This window comes from Natrix helvetica (genome assembly GCF_964273705.1).
Source record: "Natrix helvetica genome assembly, chromosome: 4".
Classification (NCBI taxonomy): Eukaryota; Metazoa; Chordata; class Lepidosauria; order Squamata; family Natricidae; genus Natrix; species Natrix helvetica.
Window position 1 is genome coordinate 75818088 of NC_138550.1, and position 22975 is coordinate 75841062.

At 39.7% G+C, this 22975-nt stretch overlaps 1 protein-coding gene across 2 annotated transcripts in view; it reads right to left on the bottom strand.

Moving 5' to 3' along the window:
- Window positions 1-12113, bottom strand: part of ADCY2 (adenylate cyclase 2) — a 164175-nt gene extending 152062 nt beyond the window's left edge. For both annotated transcript variants that reach the window (XM_081951530.1, XM_081951529.1), the window contains exon 1: window positions 11579-12113. In XM_081951530.1, the coding sequence (XP_081807656.1) occupies window positions 11579-11842 (264 nt within the window). In that variant the 5' untranslated portion in view covers window positions 11843-12113. The remainder of the gene's footprint in view (window positions 1-11578) is intronic.
- Between the last annotated feature and the right edge of the window lie 10862 nt (window positions 12114-22975).

The following is a 22975-nucleotide window of genomic DNA, read 5'->3' on the forward strand; positions in this document are numbered from 1 at the left end:
GCAATATCTCAAAAAAGCAAAGAAATCTCTGCACCTAGCATTATCATTGCCTGCAAAGGGTTTTTTCTAAAAGAAAAAAAATAGTGCTATAATCTTAGCTCTTCAAGAAGAAAAGATAGCCTTGGCATGACATTTATTTCCAATAGGCATGTACAGCGAAGAAAAAATGAACAGTCCCATACTTTGAAATTTTCGTTTCTATGCACATCTCACAAATACTTAATAGGGTTTTTAAAAAGCACGTGGCAGCATTTGGAGGTCACAAATGTAGTTCTCTGGTTTATAATCATTCCTTAATTTTATAACACATCCTACATTTCCCCTGCATTTATAATGTTATATAGTGGAATGTGCCTTGTACTCCTATTTTAGCCACAGCTACTCTTATACTCTTATTAATTACATGTTCCTCCTGAGCAGCAATTGCATTTTGAAGGAGCAATGATTCATCTGAGGCACAAAAAAATACTACAATCTATTCTAGACCTTTGTCTTGGTTGCAATAACAGAACCCTCTTTTTCTAAAATATTAGTAAATCCTTTAAGAATTTGGGGTTGCAGCTTTCTCTGTTTTTGCTAACACAAGCACAAAGAATTATTAGAAACACTAGAAGGCATCCACTATGGAAATAACTAATGGAAGCAATGAATCATGCAATACAAATCAAGTATTTTCACCTGTCTACTGAACTATATATAGATGTCAATATTCTCATCTTGTTTACTATCACCTAATGTACATGATGAACACATGTCTGTCAAAATAACATCTTGCCTCAAAGTATTAGAGCTTATGATTCTATGTAGATACACGCATCCCATTTTAACTTAGTACAAAATAACTATACAATAAATGATTAGGAATTTAAAATAAAATGCTTTAAAATAATAGAAGACATTTTTCATTAGACAATAAAATATGTATTTATTAGCAACATTACCAAAAATAGCACAATAGTTTTTGCCCATATAAAGATAGTACATTAAGTAGCCTTGTATATTAATCTTTCCATTTAATCTCCATTTAATTTCATTAAAATTATTCATTGTCCATTTAATTTCTCCATTTAAATTCTCCAAAGAGTGATTTTTAAACAACAAGGTAATTACAGTGTTCTAACTTTATTCTTCTATTACTCTGAGCAAAGAAAATGCAAACCACTTATAAAGTTCAACATAGATTTAATTGAACAAAACTCTTATTTAGGAAAGTTTAGTCATGTGTTGTGGTTTCTGCAAGGTCAGTGAGGCTATTTAATATATAAATCCCTAGAGAAAACATAATTCCTAGTAGTTGACGGAAAAACAAAAGCAAAAGAACAGACCCCACAAGTCTTCACAGTGATCATTACTCTGAGAAAGATCTAGAACAGGGATGGTTAATCTTTTTCTCCTCGTGTGATGAAATTGTGCGCTCGCATGTGACAGCGTATGTGTGCATGCCTACACTCATAATTCAATGTGCCCCTCCCCTGTGCATGCAAGCACACACCCGCACGACACCCATGCATGAATGTGACCCCCCCGGCCGCATTTTGGGCCTAGCAAGCCTCCCTGAAGGCTCCTGGGACAAAAAACCCGCACCCCTGTGCTCCCCACCCACCCAGGAGCACGCACCCCCATGCATGCACGCGCACATTGTGCATGTGCACGCATCTCCCACATGCGCGGCAGACCCAAAAATCAGCTGGCCGGCGGGAGTGCATCTGCAGTGGAGCTGAGCTGGGCGATGGTTCACATGCCCGCAGAGAGAGCTCCATGTGTCACCTGTGGCACACGTGCCATAGGTTCGCCATCACAGATCTAGTAGATGCCTGTGAGAAATTAATTAATTAATTTAACAAATTTATACAGCTATCATCTTCCAAAAGAAACTCTGGTTGGGGTACAAAAACACCTTCAATTAAAAAAAAACTACATTGAGACCCCAATAAAAACTTCTATTCAGATATTTCTCAATGAGCAAGTCAATACCGAAAAAATCCTCTAGAATTATATTAAAAATCAGTTCATTTTTTGTAGTTGAAAATCATTACTTTTTTTTTTGCATGCCCTTCAAGGCAGCAGTACAGTGGCTAGTTATCTCCCAGTTATGCCTGAGACTCTTGTTTATAAAACTGCATATGTGTTCATTATCTTCCCCGTTCTTCTGTTTATTGAGAACCACCCAAAAAACAAGCAACTGTCTCACATAATAGTTAAGTAAACTCTTTAAGAATTATGGATGAGATAAGCATATGATAAATTGTAGTTTTACTATTGCATGCATTAGGATTCCAAGGTAAAAAATGGCATATACTGTAAGCGCAAGGAAGTTCTCAAAGATTTAATCCTTATGAGCCCTGACCAGACCAACTGATTATTTATGGATGAAGCACTGATTCAACTTTCTTCTTTCTCTCTGTCTCCATTTTTTAGTCCTATCCATGCAATTCTCAGTATCAAAAGTAATGCAGAAAATAACTTAGCAGAACTCATTAACTAACCCCAAATCCAAAATTAATATTGTGGGTCAATTCTGAAACATTATGACAACATTGAGAAATGTATCTTCAGCTTCTCTGAATGTTCACATAGGACAGAGTATCCCTTCGGTGCCATATTCTCACAGAATGGTCAATTGAGGAAGTCACTATTCCTCCTTAGGTGCCAGCAATGCAGGGGTGGGTTCCTGTCAGTTCTAACCTCTTATATAGAAAAGGTTCCACAAATCTACAGTGCCATTCAGAACCGGTTCCAGATCCCTCCCCCTGCCCGTCCGCACATCATCAAGATGAAGAGCGAGAGGAGGAATTCTGGGAGTTGAAGTCCACAAGTCTTAAAGCTGTCAAGTTTGAACACCCCTGGGGGTTTTTTTCTAAAGGGTTAGGGGTGCAAGGGTCTTGTAACTTGACAGCTTTAAGACTTGCATGCTTCAAATGCCAGAGTTTCTGAGCCAACACTTTGGTTGCTAAGCAAGAGCGTTGTTAAGTGAGTTTTGCCACATTTTACAAGTTGGCCATGCCCACCCAGTCACATGGCTGGCAAGCCACTCCCACCCAGTCACATGGCCAGCAAGCCACTCCCACAAAGCAGGCCACACCTACAGAAGAGGTTCTAAAAAAGTTTTGAAACCCACCACTGCAGCAGTGCATAAATTGTGATGATCAATCAAGGAGCAGATGCTACAAAACAGTGCATGAGGTTATCACCTGCTGTATTTTCCTTTTTTGACCTTGGACAAGAAAATAATGTGTGGTGTGTTTCTCATTTCTCTCAGCAGGAGGATCTTACCCAGAACTATACCCCTAGGAACCGGATTAAAGATGCGTAGAAAAGTTATTTTTAGTGAGATCTCTCTATAGTATTTATTTGTTTGTACGTTTCCTGCCTGTATTCTTTTTACAAATAACTGAAGGCGGTGAACATATACAACATACCTTCTCCTATTTTCCCTACAAAAACAATCCTGTGAGATGAGTTGGCCTGAGAGAATGACTGGCCCAAAATCACCCAGCTGACCTGGTGCCTTAACCACTAGACTAGACCAAACTAGCATAATTTCTCAATCTTTGATGTTAGAAGGATAATGCTAGGATACGTCTTTCATCCTAGCTCAGGTTGACTTGGGGAATTAAGTTTAGCCCCAAACAATTACAGAGTTGTTTTATCTTAGAACTCCTATGATTATAATCAAGTGGATTACAGTATTTTCCTAACAGGCTATCTCCTCTACTCTTGATTTAGTTAAGCGTGTTATACAAATCAGACTATCTAGTTGTAAAAGCAGGGAAAGTTGTTTCCAGACAATTTTTTTTAATCCCAAAAGAAAAGAAAACAACCAGAAGTTTATTTTAAAGACCACCCAAAATTTATCATTCCTTTGATTTATTAACTGGGATTGTAATCCTGAAAATCTTACCCAGGAGTAAATATGATTGGATTGTAAGGATATGCATGCATAGGATTGGATTTGTTTTTTTTAGTAAATCCAAGGGGAAAGGCTCTGCAATTCAAGGAAGTTCAAGTTCTTAATTTTATGGAATCTCTGGTATTATAGATCATTGTGTTCTCTTCAATACCCTAGTGGATTGGACCTTGAAGATTCTGTTATGCGCTATAATAGTTACAGTTCTCTCTCTCAATCACATCCAGCAGATAAAAACAAGTATTGGGAATTCAGGATGATCTGGAAACATTCCCCTAAAAACAGTTCGTTAGAACTGTATATATTTGAATACAGTTTTGTCTTATTTTATTCTATTTGTTTATTTATTTTGTTATATTTATTAGATGCGTTAGATGCCTTAAATATTCTATGAATGGGAAGGTGGAAATATTGAAGATGATGAGGAAGAGGATGATGGTGATGGTGATGATAACTATGTTATCTGTTCTGCATTTGGATTCCAGTTACAAGTGGTAACGTGACCAGCTACAAATCACATTACCAGAAAAAAATTAGTTGAAAAATATCACAAAGTTAATCCTGGTACTGGTTCTTATTACACCTATTTGTAATACAGATGGTCTTTAGTTAACAACTGCCTCATTTAGCGACTGTATTTGTATGTGTGTATCAAGGTAACTGAAAGTAAACTCAAACATTAACATTTAAAATTTGGTAATAGACATGTATCTTTACAGATTTTCTAAATGCGTGCGGTCCTCCCGGGCTCCATTTTCACTGGCAGAGGGTTGCAGGAGGCTGTCGCAGCCGGCAACGGAGCTTGGGAGCCTGTTTTCACTAGCAGGTGCTCAGGCTACCACAGGTGCCCACAACATGAGTGATGTCGAGCTGGCCATGGCCACCTCTGGCCACACCCACCCCAACCCCTGAGGTCAAACACAACCTTGATGAGGCCCTCAATAAAATCGAGTTTGACACCCCTGATCTAAGATGTCAAGGAATTTACTTTTGTATATTGGAGGGGAAAGAAAAGGAAAGCCATGTATACAACATCATATTTTAATATTTCGTACCCCAATACTGACTGTAAGCCCTCTTGACTACAGATTTCTTCATGGGTAGTCTTCAACTGTTCCCCTTTTCAGATAGATGGCCAAATATTTAAATATGGCCAAATATTCACAATAAGGGTAGGCAAGACTGACACATCACATGAACAGCTTCTGTGCACCTAGCATTTGATGAGCTATTCTAAGCAACATGTAAAGATTCAGGGGCAGTGGCAGGGAGACAGTCTATTCCCTTTCTCGCTTCATATCACAATTCTTTATTGTCTGAAAAGAGTTTGAATGATATTGTTAATGTCAACTAACTGTTTATATGTACTGATGTCAGCAAAATGTGAATATCTTTTTTAAAAGAACTGCTGTTTGAACTGTGTTAGTAACAATTTTATATTCTGAAATGCAGAAACTTATTAAAATTAATTTCTGAAATGCCAAAAAAATATTGAATATAATATAATGAAATTTCATTGTCTTTAATAGCATAAATCCAGTTGAAATTAACAGTAGCATAACCACAGCAAGTATTGCAGTGCTGGTTATCCTCTCCTGCTTGAAAATTGGTTATGCAGTTAAGTAGAATAAAATAAAAAATTATCTTAGATAAATTGTTTTATGAAATTTTGAGAAAAAAAGTCCCAGTGTCATGCTGGGAAATGGGTGTGGACTGGAAAATTAATTTCTCAGTAAAAATAATGTGATCTTAGAGAGAAGGATGGAGGGAGTCGGGGAATGATTCTCAATGCTTTGGTTGTATTACACTTTCTAAAAAATTTGAAAAGTTTGAATTGATTGTGATAGTAAAAGAAACAATTGGCGTTTGTGAACTTTTAACAGTTTGCCTACAGAAGAAATTATCCTCACAAAATTAGGCTGGAGATGAGGCCACATACAATGGCTTTTCTTCTGATTTTCATGTATTAATCTCAAATATAAGGAAGTAACTCTTGAAAATAAAAATAATATGTAATGCTTAGTTAGTCCCCCTGAAAACCTGCAGGGGAAATTCATTCTTTTCACTTGAAAACACATGTTCAACACTGAAGCATTTCTTCTTTAAAGTAAGCCTTACTAGTTTTCATTTTTCTTACATCAAGAATAAAAAAGTAGGATATATACTTTGTTGCAGAATAAGTAATGGGATAATACAAAAGAAAAATATTCAGAGTTGTCATTGGAATGTCCCACATTTCAAACCGTGCAATTTCCTCTCTGATATTGATTTAGGAAATGAAATGTTTAATTGTCTAATAAATTATATGTTAAAAGATGTAATATTCTAATGAGTCAAGCTGAAAGGGAAATTCTCAAACCAATTTGGGCAGGCAGAATTCCTGCACTGCACAAGTTTAGAAGATTTGTTTCTGTACCATTTCTGCATATAAATAAGACTTGCCATTATTCCAAGGGAATACACTGAATTAAATAGACATTCTGTTTATAGACTCAGCTATAAGAGATTAAAGGTTTTGTGAAAGGTATTTTTTAGGTGGCTACTATGTATTTTGTTATTTTGTTTGGCATTATCAGAGCAAAAATAAAATCCCTAGTTCTAATATGAGCTTTAAATAGTATAAACTGCACAGAGGGGGGTGTTTCATTAATTATAAACTGCAATTTATATATTGCAATATTTTTATACGAAAAATTAAGAAAAGTGTCTCATGTACTTACAAATCCAAATCAGTAGCTAGATAATTATTGAACTGATTAATGAATTGTTAAAAAGCAGAAAAAAATATGTTCTAATTACATCTTAATATTAAAAATACTGAAAATTGTGCTGCAAATTGCACAGCAGTTGCATAATTATAAACTTAATGTTTCAAACTATTTTGCAAGTGAAGAATTTAACATTATTTTCATAACTTTGTTTTATCACTGAATTAAAACAGAATATTGTGGTATGAATAACCCTATAATTTACAAACATTAGCTAGTGTTTTAAAACTTTCTAATAACAAAGAAAAAATTATGAATTTATACCAATGCAATATATTATGCAATGTATTGTAAGCAACAGATTAATATATAGATTGAAAAAAATATTTGATCATGAATAGTTTCTTGGCAAGAGGTACCCTCAGACAAAAGCTTTTAAGCAAGAAACTTCCCAGTACCCCTAAATTTCTGATTTATCATATAATGGCAAAGAGAACCAAGGACAACTTTTCTTTTGACTGTAAGAGAAAACTGCTGTTATGGACAAAATAATATGTGGATAATCCTTTCTCCCTCTCCTCATACCACTTTTGTTATTAACCAGTGAGGGAGGAAAAACCCTAATAAATATGTAAGAATGAACTCACCCCCACTTCCTATGGCATGTTTGGAATGCCAAAGACAAACCAACTCTAACATTCAAAATATCTCTCTAAACCAGCCGAGCTTCTGCCAATGCATACATTGGTTTCCGTACTTCACAATAACTTCTCAGTTCAGGGCACTCATGACACATTCAGAGTCAGGAAAACATTTAAATTGGCCTAAGAAGTTAGACATAAGATCCAGGAGGTATTTTTTCTCACGGAAAGGAATACAGTAGGAAGAAAATCAGCAACATTCAATCTCTCACAATCTTAAAAAGTACTGGAATAGGTTTTTGAGGACTAATGTCTGCATTCATTTTATCCCATCACTGGGACTTCTGATTGACTCACAAGACATTTTCCTATTTCCCTGATACCACTGTTCCTCAACAATAGTCCATCCACATGGTCTCAAAACTACAAAATGACAATGTCAACAGCATATAAAGAAAATTTGTATAAGATGTTTTACAGGTGGCATCTACCCCCGACGAGAACAGCAAGAATGTTCAAGAACAAATCAGAAAAGTGTTGAAAAAGTCATCAGATACCGGGTTCATATTACCATATGTGGTGGACTTGCATAGAAGCTAAAAGATATTGGACTAAGATCCACATGTGGTTGGAGAAAATGACAAAAAAAAACCGCATAGACTTTAAACCAGATACTTTTTTATTGGGAATTATACCAGAAATATACAATATATTTGCAAAAAATTGGAAAAATGAGAAAATGCCAATGCAGGAGGAAATTATCCAAAAAATAATGGAATGTGCGGAAATGAGTAAATTGACATTTGAAATTAGAGAACAAGAAGATGAACAATTTTGTAAGGTTTGGGATTTGTTTTATCAATGGTTAGATAAAAAATCATGGTAACGGAAAATATTGAAGAATTTTTTATATTTTAAGAATAATAGAATGATATATGCAATACTATAAGGGTTTAGCATTGTTAAACAGATTAGAATGATGTAATGGAATGATGTTGTATGCATGAATTCAATATTTAGAATATTCGATTTAAAATTAAGGAATAATAATTATAGTTGAAGAATTGATATATGACAATAAGGTACTTATGTTTATCTAATGAACATTTTGTGATTTGATATATAATTATAAGTGGTGACCATGGAAAGGACGCACAAAATTTTGTAACCAAATGACACGCTATATGAAATGGCAGAAGGTTGTATATGTTTATGTTTTTGTTTGTCTTTGTGTTTAAAAAATTAAAAAAAACTTTTCAAAAAAAAACCCAATAGTTCATCCGCTCCTGCCCTCCCTCCCTCCTTTTATGGCTGGTCTATTGAGTGGTTTCAGTTGCCACGCACTGCTGAGCAAACTAATCTTATATTACAGTATTGTAGCTGCTACTGTGGGGAATGAGTTCAGAACGTGTCTGTGTTGATAGACACAGCTCACCAACTTAGAATTCTGACTACGGCAATTGAAAAACTATAAGAAATCTCTGATTTATTTCCCGTACAGAGAGAAGGAAGTGAAAAGGAACAATTGCATATTTTTTCAAACTCTGCAGATCTCCACACTCGCAAATACTTCATAGGCTTTTTAAAAAGCACATGGCAGCATTTGGAGCCCACAAATGTAGTCCTCTAAGTTATTAACATTCCTTAACTTTTCTATCTTCTCCTATGTTTCTCCTGCATTTCTAATGCTATAGATTGATTATGTGCCTGACACTCCTATTTAAACCACAGCTAGCATCATATAGTATTAATTATAAGTTCCTCCTGAGGAGCAACTGATATGTTGATGGAATAGTGTTAGCATTTGATGCACAACAATACTCCAGTGTAGATCTTGCAATAAGACCTACTTATTTAAAATATCAAATAGTCTTTAGAGATTTCTACTGTAAACATGAAAACATTAAAAAAATGACTGGTGCAACGCCTTAGAAAGAAAGGATATAATTTTTTAATTAGAAAGAAAACAAGCAGCTCTCACCCCATAAATTTTTATTTTAGATTACAGTATTGGCCAACGATTATACTACTTATTTTCCCGAACATCAGGCTTTGGGATAATCCTACTTATATGTTAATGCTATAGGAAGAATCCCCTTGGGGGTTTTTTCATGCAGAAGGATGGAGCTTAGTTTTGATGTTGTGCCCAGTATTTGCAGACTGAAAAGAGCATGGGATGTCCATGCTGGTCCTGATTTTAACGTCCCCATCTTTCCATGCCAGTTTTTGTTTGAGCAGTATTGTCTGGCATAGAATTCAATCATGTTCACCTGAACTCTCCAAAGCCCAAGGCTTTTGCTTTATCAGAATTCCTATTTGCAATACAAACAGAAGTAGCGAGCATAGGGATTACCAGAATGGGGCCAAAGGTATCCCTCAACATGCTTTCCCTTCTCTGAAAATTATGAGTTTACCATATTGTCAATCTAATATGTAGAACAGACAATTTGAAAAAAAAGTTTCTAATTGCATGAATTAATTAGAGTATTGATAAAAAATGGGTTGTAGCATTGACTATTTCTGTTCAGTGTCAGTCAGTTATGAGCTTCTCCAAGATACTTAATTCCATCCTCTCTCAGTTTTCCCTGCAACCCAAAGTCTGTGGCCATTGAAGACACTCAAATAATACTCTGCTTTCTAGCTTTGGAGACACAATTTATACTGATAAGTGGTACTAATGTTAAATATTATTAATATGTAATAATATTTATAATATTCTCTTCTACCCTTTTAGCTTGAGTTTCATATCTAGCCTAGCTCTCCTATTTTTAAACAGTTTCTTGATTGTTTTCTTTAGTCTTTGAGTGAAATAAACTTTTAATGGAAGTGACACTAATTAGCCACTGGTTTATTCAAAGGTAACCTTTCATTAAGAGATCTTCCTCAGGACAATTTCTGCAAACCCTTGGGTTTCCCAAAACTTAGTGTTGGAGTCCTGTAATAAGTAGGTTGCTCTGTTTGGCCATATATACCGAGAAAAAAGAGAGATGGTCTTTTAAACTCCTTTGGGATGAAAACATTTTAAAAAGTGGATACCAAAGATTTGTGTAGCTTTAAAACTCTTGTCACTTAGACAACAAATGCCAACAAGGTTAATCTGTCAGCAGGAGAGAAACCAAGCAAATGAATTAGAATTAAATTTAGACTGAGAGCCTAAGCAGTTACTTGGCTGTGAACTTCACTGAAATCTATGAGACTTATTTCCAAGGAGCCAGGCCAATGACCAAATCATTGGTATGCGTAAATTCCAGTAAATATACTGGCAACTAACAGGACCAAGCACAGTAAAAGAACCATGTAATTACCCTCGGAAATAACTGTATGGCCCCTTTTATTTACATGAACTGTAGAAATTATAGAGACAATTACATAAAATAATATTGACTTGCAAATCAAAAGGAGGCTGCAGTGAAAAACAGCTTAAAAAATAAAAACTTCATTGTAGCCCTTGTGTAGGAATCAGACATAAAAATAAAAAAGGGAGAAAGAGTGCAGATTCTGGAGTACAAATAATAAATTCAGACCTGGGTATGTTTGGAAGAATGAGTGCTTCTAATATTAAAGTAACATCATTAAAACAGAGAGTACTTTACAAACTTTTTGAAGTGTAAAACAAAACTGAATGAAATTGGATTTAAGCAATCCTAGGGATAACTGCATTTCCATCAAATATATTTTTAATTGTCTTTGGAACCAGATATTTAAAAATAATTACAATTATGGTATATAATGGCAGCATTAGCATTTGCTACCACATCCTTAACATTCTGAAAATCAGAGGCTTTCCACAGATGTGATATACAATACAACAGTAGCTGAAAAATGTTTTCAGTATTAGACAACACGGTGCTTTAACTCACAAGGATGACATTACCAATTCACAATCAATCTTTTTTTTTTTTTTAGAATAAAATAAGATGGTCACTTGATCTCTTAATATTTGAGGACGGTGGAAAATGTACAAAAAATCCGTATTTAAAAGTGTCGAAGGGCTTGAAAAACAACGCTCTGGAGGCAGTGCTCGGGGCAACATGTACTGGGGGCATCGTTAAAGCAGTTGGAGGGAGATGCCATAAGCTCCTTTCTCGGCTAAACTCTAGTGGGGTAAATCCTGAGCGAGGCCTTGAGGACCGAAGCTGAGCCAGACCGCGGGGTCCGATACTAGTTCTCGGAGCAAGAACTCCGCGGCTCTTAAGAGCGAAACGGAAGGCCACCTCCAGCAAGACTGCCTGGGACTCTGAAGGGCTGGGGACGCTTCCTCGAGGTAACGGCAAATTTCTTTGCCCGCCAAAGAGCGCCATTCTAAGCGACAGGCAACTTACCAGCCCCGAGGCGAAAAAGAAGACGGCGAGCAAAGCTAGGCAGGCGCCAATCACGATGAGCAGCAGGAAGACAAGCAGCGGGTGTTGTTGGCTCATGCAATAGTACGACTCGTAGAGCCAGTCGCGGTGGGGGCGGCGGCGGCGGCGGCAGCACGGGCACAGAGAGCCCCGCTTCGAGCCCTCGGGGCCCCCGCAGCCTTCGCCCTCAGCCTCGGCCGGGGCGTCCGCAGCGCCGCGCTCCAGCAAGTACCGGTGCCGCCTCATCGTTATTGCGCTGGAACCGGAGCAGCCGGCAAAGAAAGAAAAGAGCTCAACTGCTCCGGAGCAGCCGGACGCCTTTCTGGGTTTGCGCCGCGAAGCGCGAAGAACGGCAGCAGCACCAACAACCCCCGGCGGCTCTGCCCAAGCATGATGCGGGAGCGAACCGAGGAAAACGGGCGCACGGGGGCGCGGCGGCAGCAGCGAAGCAACTACCTCTCGGCTGGGGACATGCCCGAGCCCTTCCAGTAGCGGGTGGGAGATAAGCGACTGAGCGGTCGCCCAGTCCCGAAATGATACCGCCGCTGCCGCTGCCGCCTGCAGAGCCACTACCGCCGTCCAACCTCGAAGGAGGAGGAGGCGGGCTCCTTCTCCCCACCCTCCGCCTCCCTCCACTATGCTCGCAACTGGCTGCCCTCCCGTCGGCAGCGGGGTTACCGAGAGGCTGGGCTGTCAGCCTCTGGGAAACCTGGCGTGCCCGAAGGGGGTCTGCATCTCGGAGGCATATGCAGAGCGCAGGTGCGGAGAGAGGCGAGGCGAGGCGAATTCAGGGCGCGCGAAGGAGAAGCCGGCGCTCAAACCGATCTGATTACCTTAACATTTTTTTTTCTGAGTGAATGCCCCGGCGCTCGCTTATCCGGTCTGCTCACACGCAATTTTGACCGGGAGATTGGAGCCTAAAACCTCGTCTTTTTTTCTTTTTCTTTTGAAATATTGGACCCAATAGACGAACCCACTGCTGAATTAACATTCGGCATCAAAGCCTTGGGACAGAGATTGTGAGTTTGTTTCGTTAAAAAGAAGAACAACTTGCTCTCCTTCGATCTTATTTTTTGTTTAACCTTTATTTAGAGTATAAGTAAAATCTTGCTTATCAATATGTCTTATCTCCAAGTAGTGGATCTGGGGCAGTGAGAAAAAAGACACCAAAAAACCCCGAAAACATAATAGCTATCTTCCAATCCTCTCATACCGAAAGATCCTAAAGAGAACTAATATGATTGTGCTTACATATTACATTGAAGGAGACTGAGTCTTAGTGCCTGGCTCTATGCTTGGAAAAGCAGGATATTGTTTCCACCATGACTTGCTTGGCCACTCCAACCCTAAGGTTTGTTCCAGATTTCCTCAAATTTTGATTCCAGAATTTTCAGAATCATTGCTTGGAAACACTTTGAAATGAAGCTTGCTAGCAAAATTGGAGTCTTTGGTATTCTCTAAGCTTGATTGTTTATTTGCCAAGGTTTCATTACCCAACTAGATAACATCAGTGTTCTTCTCTTGGAAAAAATAGTCTTTCTTCTTTTCACACCATATAAAACTGTCCAATCCTGTCTTATCAGTTATATCTAAAATAAACAGTTTCCAGCTTGGAAAGACAATCAGGTTTGGGGTAAGTTAGAATTGAGAGCTAGAAAAGTCTACCTAGTAATACAGGAAATATTTTTTGGAACCCCAGGAAGGTTAGGGATTTAAACATCTAAAAGCAATACTGTCACTTTCTTTGTTTTGTTTTGTTTTGATTTCCTTCCTTGGTCCATCAGTTAAGCCCAAAAAAGTATATGGAGGCAAAAACTTGCAAGAGCCTGAGGGAACTATAGTGATAGAGTGAGCCATTCATTTAAAAATCAATACTTTGGAGCCTTTTTCCACAAACTATTCATTTGGAAATACAGCTGAACAGGCAGCTGAACAATGCCAAATCTAGTCTACAGAAGCGTAATATATCAACATTACGTTTTTAAAATATAATTTTTATTTTAAAAAATTTAAAGGAAGACTAATAGAGACCAATATAAAGAAATCAAAGAGAAAACTAAAAGTGCAAGAAAGAGAAAAAAGGCAAAAACAGGAAGGAAAAAAGATAACATAGCTTCCAACCTTCTTTATAGCCGCTTACAATATCGCTTCCTATATAGTTATAACATAACTCTCTTCTTTCTATAATCTATGCTATCTAATCTCGAAACCATGAAACATGTTTCTTTTTCCTGTTTTACCCCAGAAGCCTATAAGAAGTTTCCAGTCAATAATAAACATATGTATGGCCATTTCTCTGATCAAAGAAGTCAGTATGACCATCTTATCAAGTTCCATCACCACCTCACCAACTATTCCTGCATTGTAGGTAATGCCGAATCTTTTCATCTTTCTGCATACAATAATCTTCCACAGCTTTCTTGTATGAAAACAAACTCCTGTAACTTTTTTCCATTGCTTGTCCATCAATCCCAAAAGAAAAATCTCTGGTATCAACTGTATATTAATCTTTACTATCTTCTGAATCGGTGTATATGTTACGGTGAAAGACCGAAATCTGGTGAATGTCGACATTCACCGGTGAAAGACCGAATATTTCATTACATCGTTTTACATTCGGACCTTCACCGGTGAATGTCGACATTCACATAGTCGCTTGGTGTATGTCCGAAAATACCCTTATCCTCTCGACACCCTTACCCTAATCCCCTTACCCTAATACCTCGGCTCCTCGCTTCCTTTTAAGCATCTTCTTAAGGATCGCAGGTTTAAAAAAAAAAAAACTCCGCGAATAGAAGACGCTTAAAAGGAAGCGAGGAGCCGAGGTCTTAGGGTAAGGGGATTAGGGTAAGGGTGTCGAGAGGATAAGGGTATTTTCGGACATACACCAAGCGACTATGTGAATGTCGACATTCACCGGTGAAGGTCCGAATGTAAAACGATGTAATGAAATATTCGGTCTTTCACCGGTGAATGTCGACATTCACCAGATTTCGGTCTTTCACCGTAACATATATATTTGAATCCAAATTTGCAGCTTTTTTACATATCTGTTAAATATAATAAAATGTCCCCTTATTGTACATATTTCCAACATACATTTGGAGTGTCTTTATACATTCTAGATCAGGGCCCCCCAACCTTTTGGACCTCAGGGGCCACTAAATTCATAATTTTAAATTATGAATTATTTATATAATTTTAAATCCTGCGGAGCACTAATATGATCTGCTCAATCTGCCTAAAGCAGGCGTGGCTAGGTGGTCACATGACTGGGTAGGTGTGGCCAACTTGATGTCACTCACTTTGAGGGGTGCCTCGCTGACCTCTAATTGCCCCTCTCCTTCCATCCACTCCTCACCTGCCTGCCCAGGCTCCTTAGGGCCCCAACAGGAAGCAGTTGTTGGAGCTAAGCAGCCACCACACGAAAGAGTTGGCAAAATAGCTGGCTCAGTTCAAATTGGATCTGACAGAGAAGGAGGCTCAGCAGAAGCACCTCACCGAGGACTACGAGCATAGGCTTTCCAAGCAGAGTGAAGACCTGCGGGAGTGCAAGGCCAGGTACTGGTGCCTGGAGGCTCAGCAGATTGAGAATGTCAGCCAGTTCCAGGCCATGATACAGTCCCACTGGAACAAGGCCCTCTAGCTCTTTGCCACCAGCAGTGCTTCCCTCCAGCCTTTGCCCAAAGCCCTGCATCAGGAGGCTGAAGCAGACCCCTTCAGAATTTCTGTCCCTCTCCGACCAGTAGAAAAAGACCCCGAAGGAGGAGACTCTCTGCAGAAACACAAGCGTTCATTGCACATATCCTGCCCACAGACCGTAGTTTGAGGACCTTTGATTTAGTGCAATATAAAAAATGCAAATAATTTTTCTGTGGACCACCAAAATTTTCTTGCGGAACACCAGTGGTCCTTGGACCACTAGTTGGTGACCACTGTTCTGGATAGTTTCTCTGGTTATGTGTTCCAACAGTAGTTCATTAAATATTTTTTTTTTCTTTAAGATGATAACATGATTACAATTTTAATTCTTTCAATCACATTTTTCATTGTTCCATTGGGATAAAATCAAATTAAACTGAGGTTTTGGCTCACTTTATCATACACTCTTGCACTTATTCTGTTTCAAATTTCAGTAAAGGTTTGTGCATTTTAGCAATCACATGTTCATTATTGCTGCACATTTCTATTTCAAACTCAGCCTTAACAATGTTCAAAACTATACATTTGTCTATTTTTAATCTCTAACAATTGTAAATAAGAGGAACATTAACAACTGTAGCCCTCTTCCACTAGTTCTTCTTATGATTTTATTTTATATTCCCTTTGACAAAATTTTAGTATCTCATTGTAAGTTAGCCATTTGTGTTTGCCTATTACTTCTTGTCTATAAAATGTTTCTTGTGCAGAAAGCTACAAGGTGCTTTGAGGTAAAATCTGGGTTTATTATCTATTTAATACTCTCAATACCTCTAACATAATGGTTTTTAAAATCCACATTAACCTTGACTTTATTGTACCATAAATATCCATGCCACCCAAATTTCAGGTCATGTCCTTCTAATTCCAAAAGCCTTCTATTTCTCAGCAGCAGATGAAAGAGTGGTCTTTTCATCCAAACAAAACAACAAGCTGCAAAATCCAATTTCAAATTAGGTGAACCCAATCCTCCTCTTATTTTTGCATCTTTTAATGCTTTATACTTACTTAATTCATTTTTCCCCAACACACAAATTTAGATATATTCTTCTGCCACTATTTAAATTAAGTAAATACTTACTTAATTCATTTTTTCCCCAACACACAAATTTAGATATATTCTTCTGCCACTATTTAAATGGTGGATCAGTTGTCAAAACAGGTATTGTCTGAAACAAAACATCATTCTAGGCAAGACGTTCATTTTTGTCATATAAATTGTCCCTTGCAATGACAGTCATAATTTCTCCCATTTTAACATACAATTTTAAACGTCATTCCATATTTTAACATAGTTATTTTGAAATATTACACAATTCATATCTGTTATAGTGATATCCAGATAGTTTACCTTCTTCTCAGTCTTAAAATCCATTTTATTTATCAATATTGTTTGATTTTCTATTTTTACATTTTTGTTAATATCTTCTGTTTATTAATCTTGTAACCTGATAATATACCTTTTTTATTTGCACATTCATATTTCAAGCCCCTTTAAAAGATCTTATAAGTTTCTTTTTTAATCTTTACTCCCACAATCCTCACATATTGGCATATATCTTTATTCAGTACTTCAATAACCAAAACAAAGAAGAGTGGAGACAATGGGCAGCCCTGTCTTGTTTCTTTCTTTTTTTTTAATCTCAGTGGGTTTTGGTAGATCTCCATTAACAATTATTTGTACCTTACCTGACAAATGCAAATTGATCTTACTCATTTTATAAAGTTTTCTCCAAAACTCATATCCTCCTTGAATAAGAAAGCCAAGTTCAAATTGTCAAAGGTCTTCTCTGCACCATACATTAGCATTACCAACAGTGGTGGGTTTGTACCTGTTTTACTAAGGGTTCACTCCGGCATGCTCTCTCTCTCTCTCATGCGTGCGATGCCTCTGTGCATGCGGGCAGGTGTCCGGGCAGGTGGGCGGGCCACTACCAGTTCGGCCAAACCAGTTCAAACCAGGAGCAACTCACCTCTCATTACCAATCAAGAATCATTTAAAAAAAAGAAATCTTAGACATTTTATTTCTCTGTCTTTCCCCTGCTATGGTGTGGTCCTTGAATTTATAACTTTATTTTATTTTGTCTTGGTTTTGTTTAAAACAAACAAAAAATCTACAGGATGTTCCTGTTTCTTTTTTGAAAGGAATGAGCGTTTATTGTCTTACTGTATTTGTTGAATTATAAGCATTGAGCTGCTAGCCACTGTTTGGATGCCAGAAAACATGTGCATACATATATGCAGGTACATAGATATACATTGTGGTAGTGTAATAAAGAAACAGGACAATGATGTAAAGAAGACTCATCTATTACATTTCTGAAAAAATACTAATATATGCCACATTAATGTTCCTGTCTTAAAAACAAGTTCTCAGATATATATTCCATTACATACCTACCTTGTAAGTAGCATGCTGAGTAACATCCAGTGTAAAGCTGAGCAATAAAAAAGTATATTTTATTCAGGTAACTGCAGAGTTCTATCTTATCTTTCCTCCATTGATACTTGTGGATATTGCTCAGGGGTTTTTGGTTTGTTTTTAAAATAATGGAGTGGGGAGGAGCACTAGAGGAGTTAAGTCAAGATATCTCATTGCATTTTTCATTTTTGTTTTTACATTGCAGGATGTGACACATCCATATTCAGATAGCAATCAGGTCAGTATTTATATCAAAAGAGCTGTGTTTGATGAGAATCAAAGTCCCATACGATAACCAACTAGTTCCCACTGCTGAGCTACAAGCAAAACGGGAACAGAACAGAAAACTTGTGTTTCATTTCCCACAAAAGTTATAAATAGTCTTACTCTTTCTAATATTGTAGGTAATGTACACTCAATATGATTTGCAACCATGGCTAGCCTTAACCTCCATGAAGGTGTTTAATCCTCTTTTAAAGTGATCGAAGCTGGTAGCTGTCATGACTTCTGGTACTAACACATTCCACACATTATTGTGAGAAGAAATATTTTCTTTTATGTATTCCAATCCCACCAACACTAACACTCAGCTTCACTGGGTGATCCAGGATCTGAGAATTTTGAGAGAAAAAGAAAATCTCCTGATTTCTTTTTCCACACAGTGCACAATTGTATTCATCTCTTTCCCACTTCACTCTTTTCTGAACCTTTCCAGTCCCTTGATCATGTGGATTGCCTTTTCCACTTCTTTCTTTTTCAGGTACAATGAAAACTGTACCCAGATTTATAAGGTGTCATATTGCAAATCCATAAAAAGACAATACAATAGTAGCAGTTTTATTTCTGTTCTTTTGCAAATGATCTGCAAGATGAAGCCTGCCATTGTAACAAGAATAACATGCTGAATTGACTGTCCATCAACTACCTTAAGACCACTTTCCTTATCAGTCACTGTTCATTTGGATTAAGGAAAACTAAGCTTTTTGCCCCAATCTCCATAGTTTGACATGTGCTTTGATTAAATAGCATCAGCCATTTTCATGCTTATTTTTTTAAGTTTGAGTGCTTTTTTTAATCCTGTGCACACTGGATTCAATCAATCACACTGATAATTCCTAACTCCAGATAGTTTATTAATACATCAAATTACATCAAATAGACGAAGGACCAGTACAGTTGGCAAGAAGTAGAGAAGTATTCTTTGTATTGCTTCCTGGGCAGAAATCAGTTTTGCTTTTTAACAAAAGATTCTATTACTATTTGCTGGGATTGTTAATGTTGCTCAGAACTTTTTGAAAAGTCAGGCTAACTAAGACTGACTGGATTACTGCAGGTCTTAAATTTGCTGTTCTACTTTAAAAGATCAGTGGGAGAAACTGTTAGATATTCACTCTAACTACCATGGTTTCCACCAAGGTCCTCTGTTCCGGTAGGAACAGAGATTGAATCCTATTGGTTGAGAGGTCTGACAGCTCCCTATAAAAGGGCTGCTGTCAGACCAAGCAGTTGCTGGATTGTACATATTGTTCTAATGTTAATAAATGTTGTTACTATGCCTGTCTCTGCCTTCTCAATACCCAATCTAACACTGGCAACGAAGGTGGGATTGGAAGGCAAATAGGCGAAGAAGAAGAACAGCAAATCCAGCAAGTAGATCCAGCCCGGAGATTTCGGCGCAGCATCGAGCAACCATTTTGAGCGGCAAACTCGAATCGCCCTCTGTACGAAAATGGCCATGCACGCCCCGCCAACTGCGTATGACCGGTGGCTGAGCACTGGGAATCGTACATGTTATGATTCTAATGCTTCCTCGAGGCAAACGACCTAATGGGTGTCCCTGAAATCCGAAAAAAGAACCTGTTTCTGGGGTACTGCGGCCGAGAGGTTTTTGAAACTGCGAAGAACCTGTCGTAGCCAACTCCACTCCGAGCAGTTCCCTGGACAGCATTACAACAGACTTTGAAAACCCACTATGCGCCAAAACCATCGAGGCACGTTCGCCGCCATGAATTCAATATTAGGAACCAGAGAGTGGGCGAATCAATCAATGAGTATGTGGTGGCGCTTCGTAAGGCAGCCGCATATTGCACGTTCTGTGACCAGGACGATTTAATATTGGACCGCATTATCTGCGGTGTGCAGGACATTAATCTGCAGAGAAGATTGCTTGTCAGATCAAATCTGTCTCTGCAGATCGCACTCGACGAAACAAGAGTGGACAAGTCAACGGAGACCCTGCAGCACCAACAAAATGTGCCACAAGCCGCGCAGAAACAAACGTGCGTTCACCACGAGGCTGCAGAGCCTGAGCAATCTGACAGTGAAGAAGATGAAAGCTACCGCATGCGCAGTAGCCACACAAAGCCGGCACGAAAATTCAACTTGCGTTTGCCGCCTTGCGCAAGCTGCGGAGGAGACCATGCCCGGTCTACTTGTCGATTCCGAGACGCAACCTGTCAGCATTGCGAATGAAAGGGGCACATTGCCAAAGTGTGCCAGAGCGAATTCCCTGCCACCACATGGCAGCCCAAAGATACTCCTAACCGCCAACAGAGACTGACCCCAAGGGCCTGGCATAAATCGCAAGGGCGCCCAGAGAGAGAAACAAAGGTTACCTATCACACAGCGATAGGACAAGTCCGCACTAGGCCAAAAAAACTGAAGATCACTGTCCTCATAGAGGATGCTCCCTGTGAGCTCGAAATAGACACTGGATCATCATTAATGATCATGTCATGGTCGACCCTGAAGCAAGCCATCCCGAGCTTGAGAAAGCAGCACGAGGGGAACCAAGTCCCCATCATAGACCAGGGAATCTTCCGTGTGAGGTTCAAAGAATTCTGCGCAAAGCTTCCTGTGATCGTGGCCCACGACAACCTGCAGAGCCTCCTGGGGCTTGATTGGTTCCAAGCCCTGGGGTTGGAAGTGACCGGGATCAACTCTGTGAAGGAAGATGGCGCCAAGGCCATCTTTAAGGAGTTTGAGGACGTTTTTGGTCCCGGTCTCGGTAAGTATGTGGGGACCCCAATCTCATTTAGCTTGGACCCCAATCTCATTTAGCTTGGACCCCAACACAGCGCCTATTAGGCTAAAACCCAGGAGAGTAGCTTTCGCTCTCCGCCCTAAAATTGACAGGGAATCCTAGAACCAGTTGACCATGCTCAGTGGAAGACCCCTATTGTGACCCCGGTCAAGCCTGATGGGTCAGTCTACATCTGCGCGGACTATAAATATACAATTAACAACACGCTACAACAAAGCGCATACCCTGTACCCATTGTACAGCACCTACTACATTGGCTAGGCCCAGGCAAAATCTTTGCTAAATTAGACATGGTGCAGGCATACCAACAGTTGCCTGTAGATGGCGCTACAGTGGAGGCTCAAACCATTGTGACGCACAAGGGTGCATTCAAATGCCACCGCCTGCAATTTGGAGTTAGCATCGCCCCTGGACTGTTCCAAAGCGACATGGAACGGCTTTTGCAGGGGATACCAGGAGTCATCCCCTATTTCGACGACAACTTGGTATCGGCTGCAAACAAGGCGCAACTTTTAAAACAAGTTCGAATGGTTTTGGCCAGAATTAGTGAAAAGGGCCTCCGGCTTAAAAAAGAAAAATGCAAAATTAATGTACCAAGGGTTGAGTTCCTGGGGTACATGATCGATGTTTCTGGGATTCACCCGACATCACAAAAAATAAAAGCAATCCAGGAAGCCCCCACACCCCGCACTCAAACCGCTGCAGGTGTTTCTCAGGCTCCTTAATTTCTACAGCATCTTTCTCAAACAGAAAGCCACCGTTGCTGAACTGCTTCACCATCTCATGGCCAAGAACGCCAAGTGGTCCTGGGGCAGAGCTGAGGCTGCCGCATTTGCCGTGGTCAAGTGACTGCTAACAGCTTATTCCCTTCTAGTCCAGTACAGCCAGACCCTGCCATTGGTGTTAACCTGTTACACATCTCCATTTGGCGTTGGTGCTGTCCTCAGCCACTGCATGCCCAATGGCACAGAAGCCCCTATTGCTTTTTATTCACGAACCTTGTCTTCTGCGGAAAGAAACTACAGCTAGATGGACCGTGAAGCTCTGGCTGCAGTGGCAGGAGTCAAAATGTTCCACAAGTACCTTTACGGCTGGGATTTCGAACTTGTGACCAACCACAAGCCGTTGTTGGGACTATTGGCTGGTGACCAACCTACCCCAGTGTCGTTATCTCCTCAAATGACCAGGTGGACTGTTTTCCTGGCTGCCTACTCCTAAAAACTAATCCACCACCCTGGCTCCACTTTGGGGCATGCAGATGCATTGAGCTGCTGTCCCCTACCAGAACTCCTGGCTGACCCCACTCCTGAGACACCGGTCCTGTTCATTGACTGCTTGGACACTGGACCAGTCTTGTCCAATGACGTTGCCCGTCATTCTGCAAAGGACTCCACCATCAAACAAATTTTGAACTGGGTGTGGAGGGGGTGGCCCAAGGGGCCTGTTGGGGCTGATTATTAATTGCATGTTGCAAAACGCGATGAGTTGTTGGTAATTAATGGCTGTCTACTATGGGGGGACCGAGTGGTTATTCCAAACAAAATGCGCAGGGCAGTATTGGAGGCTTTACATGTGGGGCATCCTGGCATTGTAAGGATGAAGTCTTTGGCTAGGAGTTACGTTTGGTGGCCTAACATGGACAAGGAGATAGAAGAATGGGTGGCTACCTGCACACTGTGTCAGGTGTCCAGACCAGCTCCCCCAAAGGTGTCCGCTAAGGAGTCAGAGCGTCCTCAAACACCCTGGTCTAGGGTGCACATTGACTTTGCTGGCCCAGTTCATTGCCAAACTTTCCTCGTAGTTGTGGATGCTTACTCGAAATGGTTAGAGGTAGTCCTGATGACCTCCACCACGGCAGAAGCGGTCATCAAGGTGCTATGGAGACTTTTCTTCATGCACAGCCTGCCCGACGTGTTGTTCTCCAACAACAGGCCCCAATTCATGGCCATTCAATTCAAGACCTACTTAGCAAGTCAGGGAATCAGGCATGTCCTGGTCGCTCCATTCCATCCGGCTTCCAATGGTCAAGCGGAGAGAATGGTGCGATCTGCAAAAGAGGCCCTCGCTAGGATGGGCTCGGGGGATTGGAAAACACGGGTTGATCGCTATTTGTTAATCCAACACATCACGCCAAGTGCCACTACTGGGAGAAGCACTTCCGAGCTTCTCATGGGTCGCCGGCTAAAGTCCCACTTAGACCGGCTGCACCCAAAC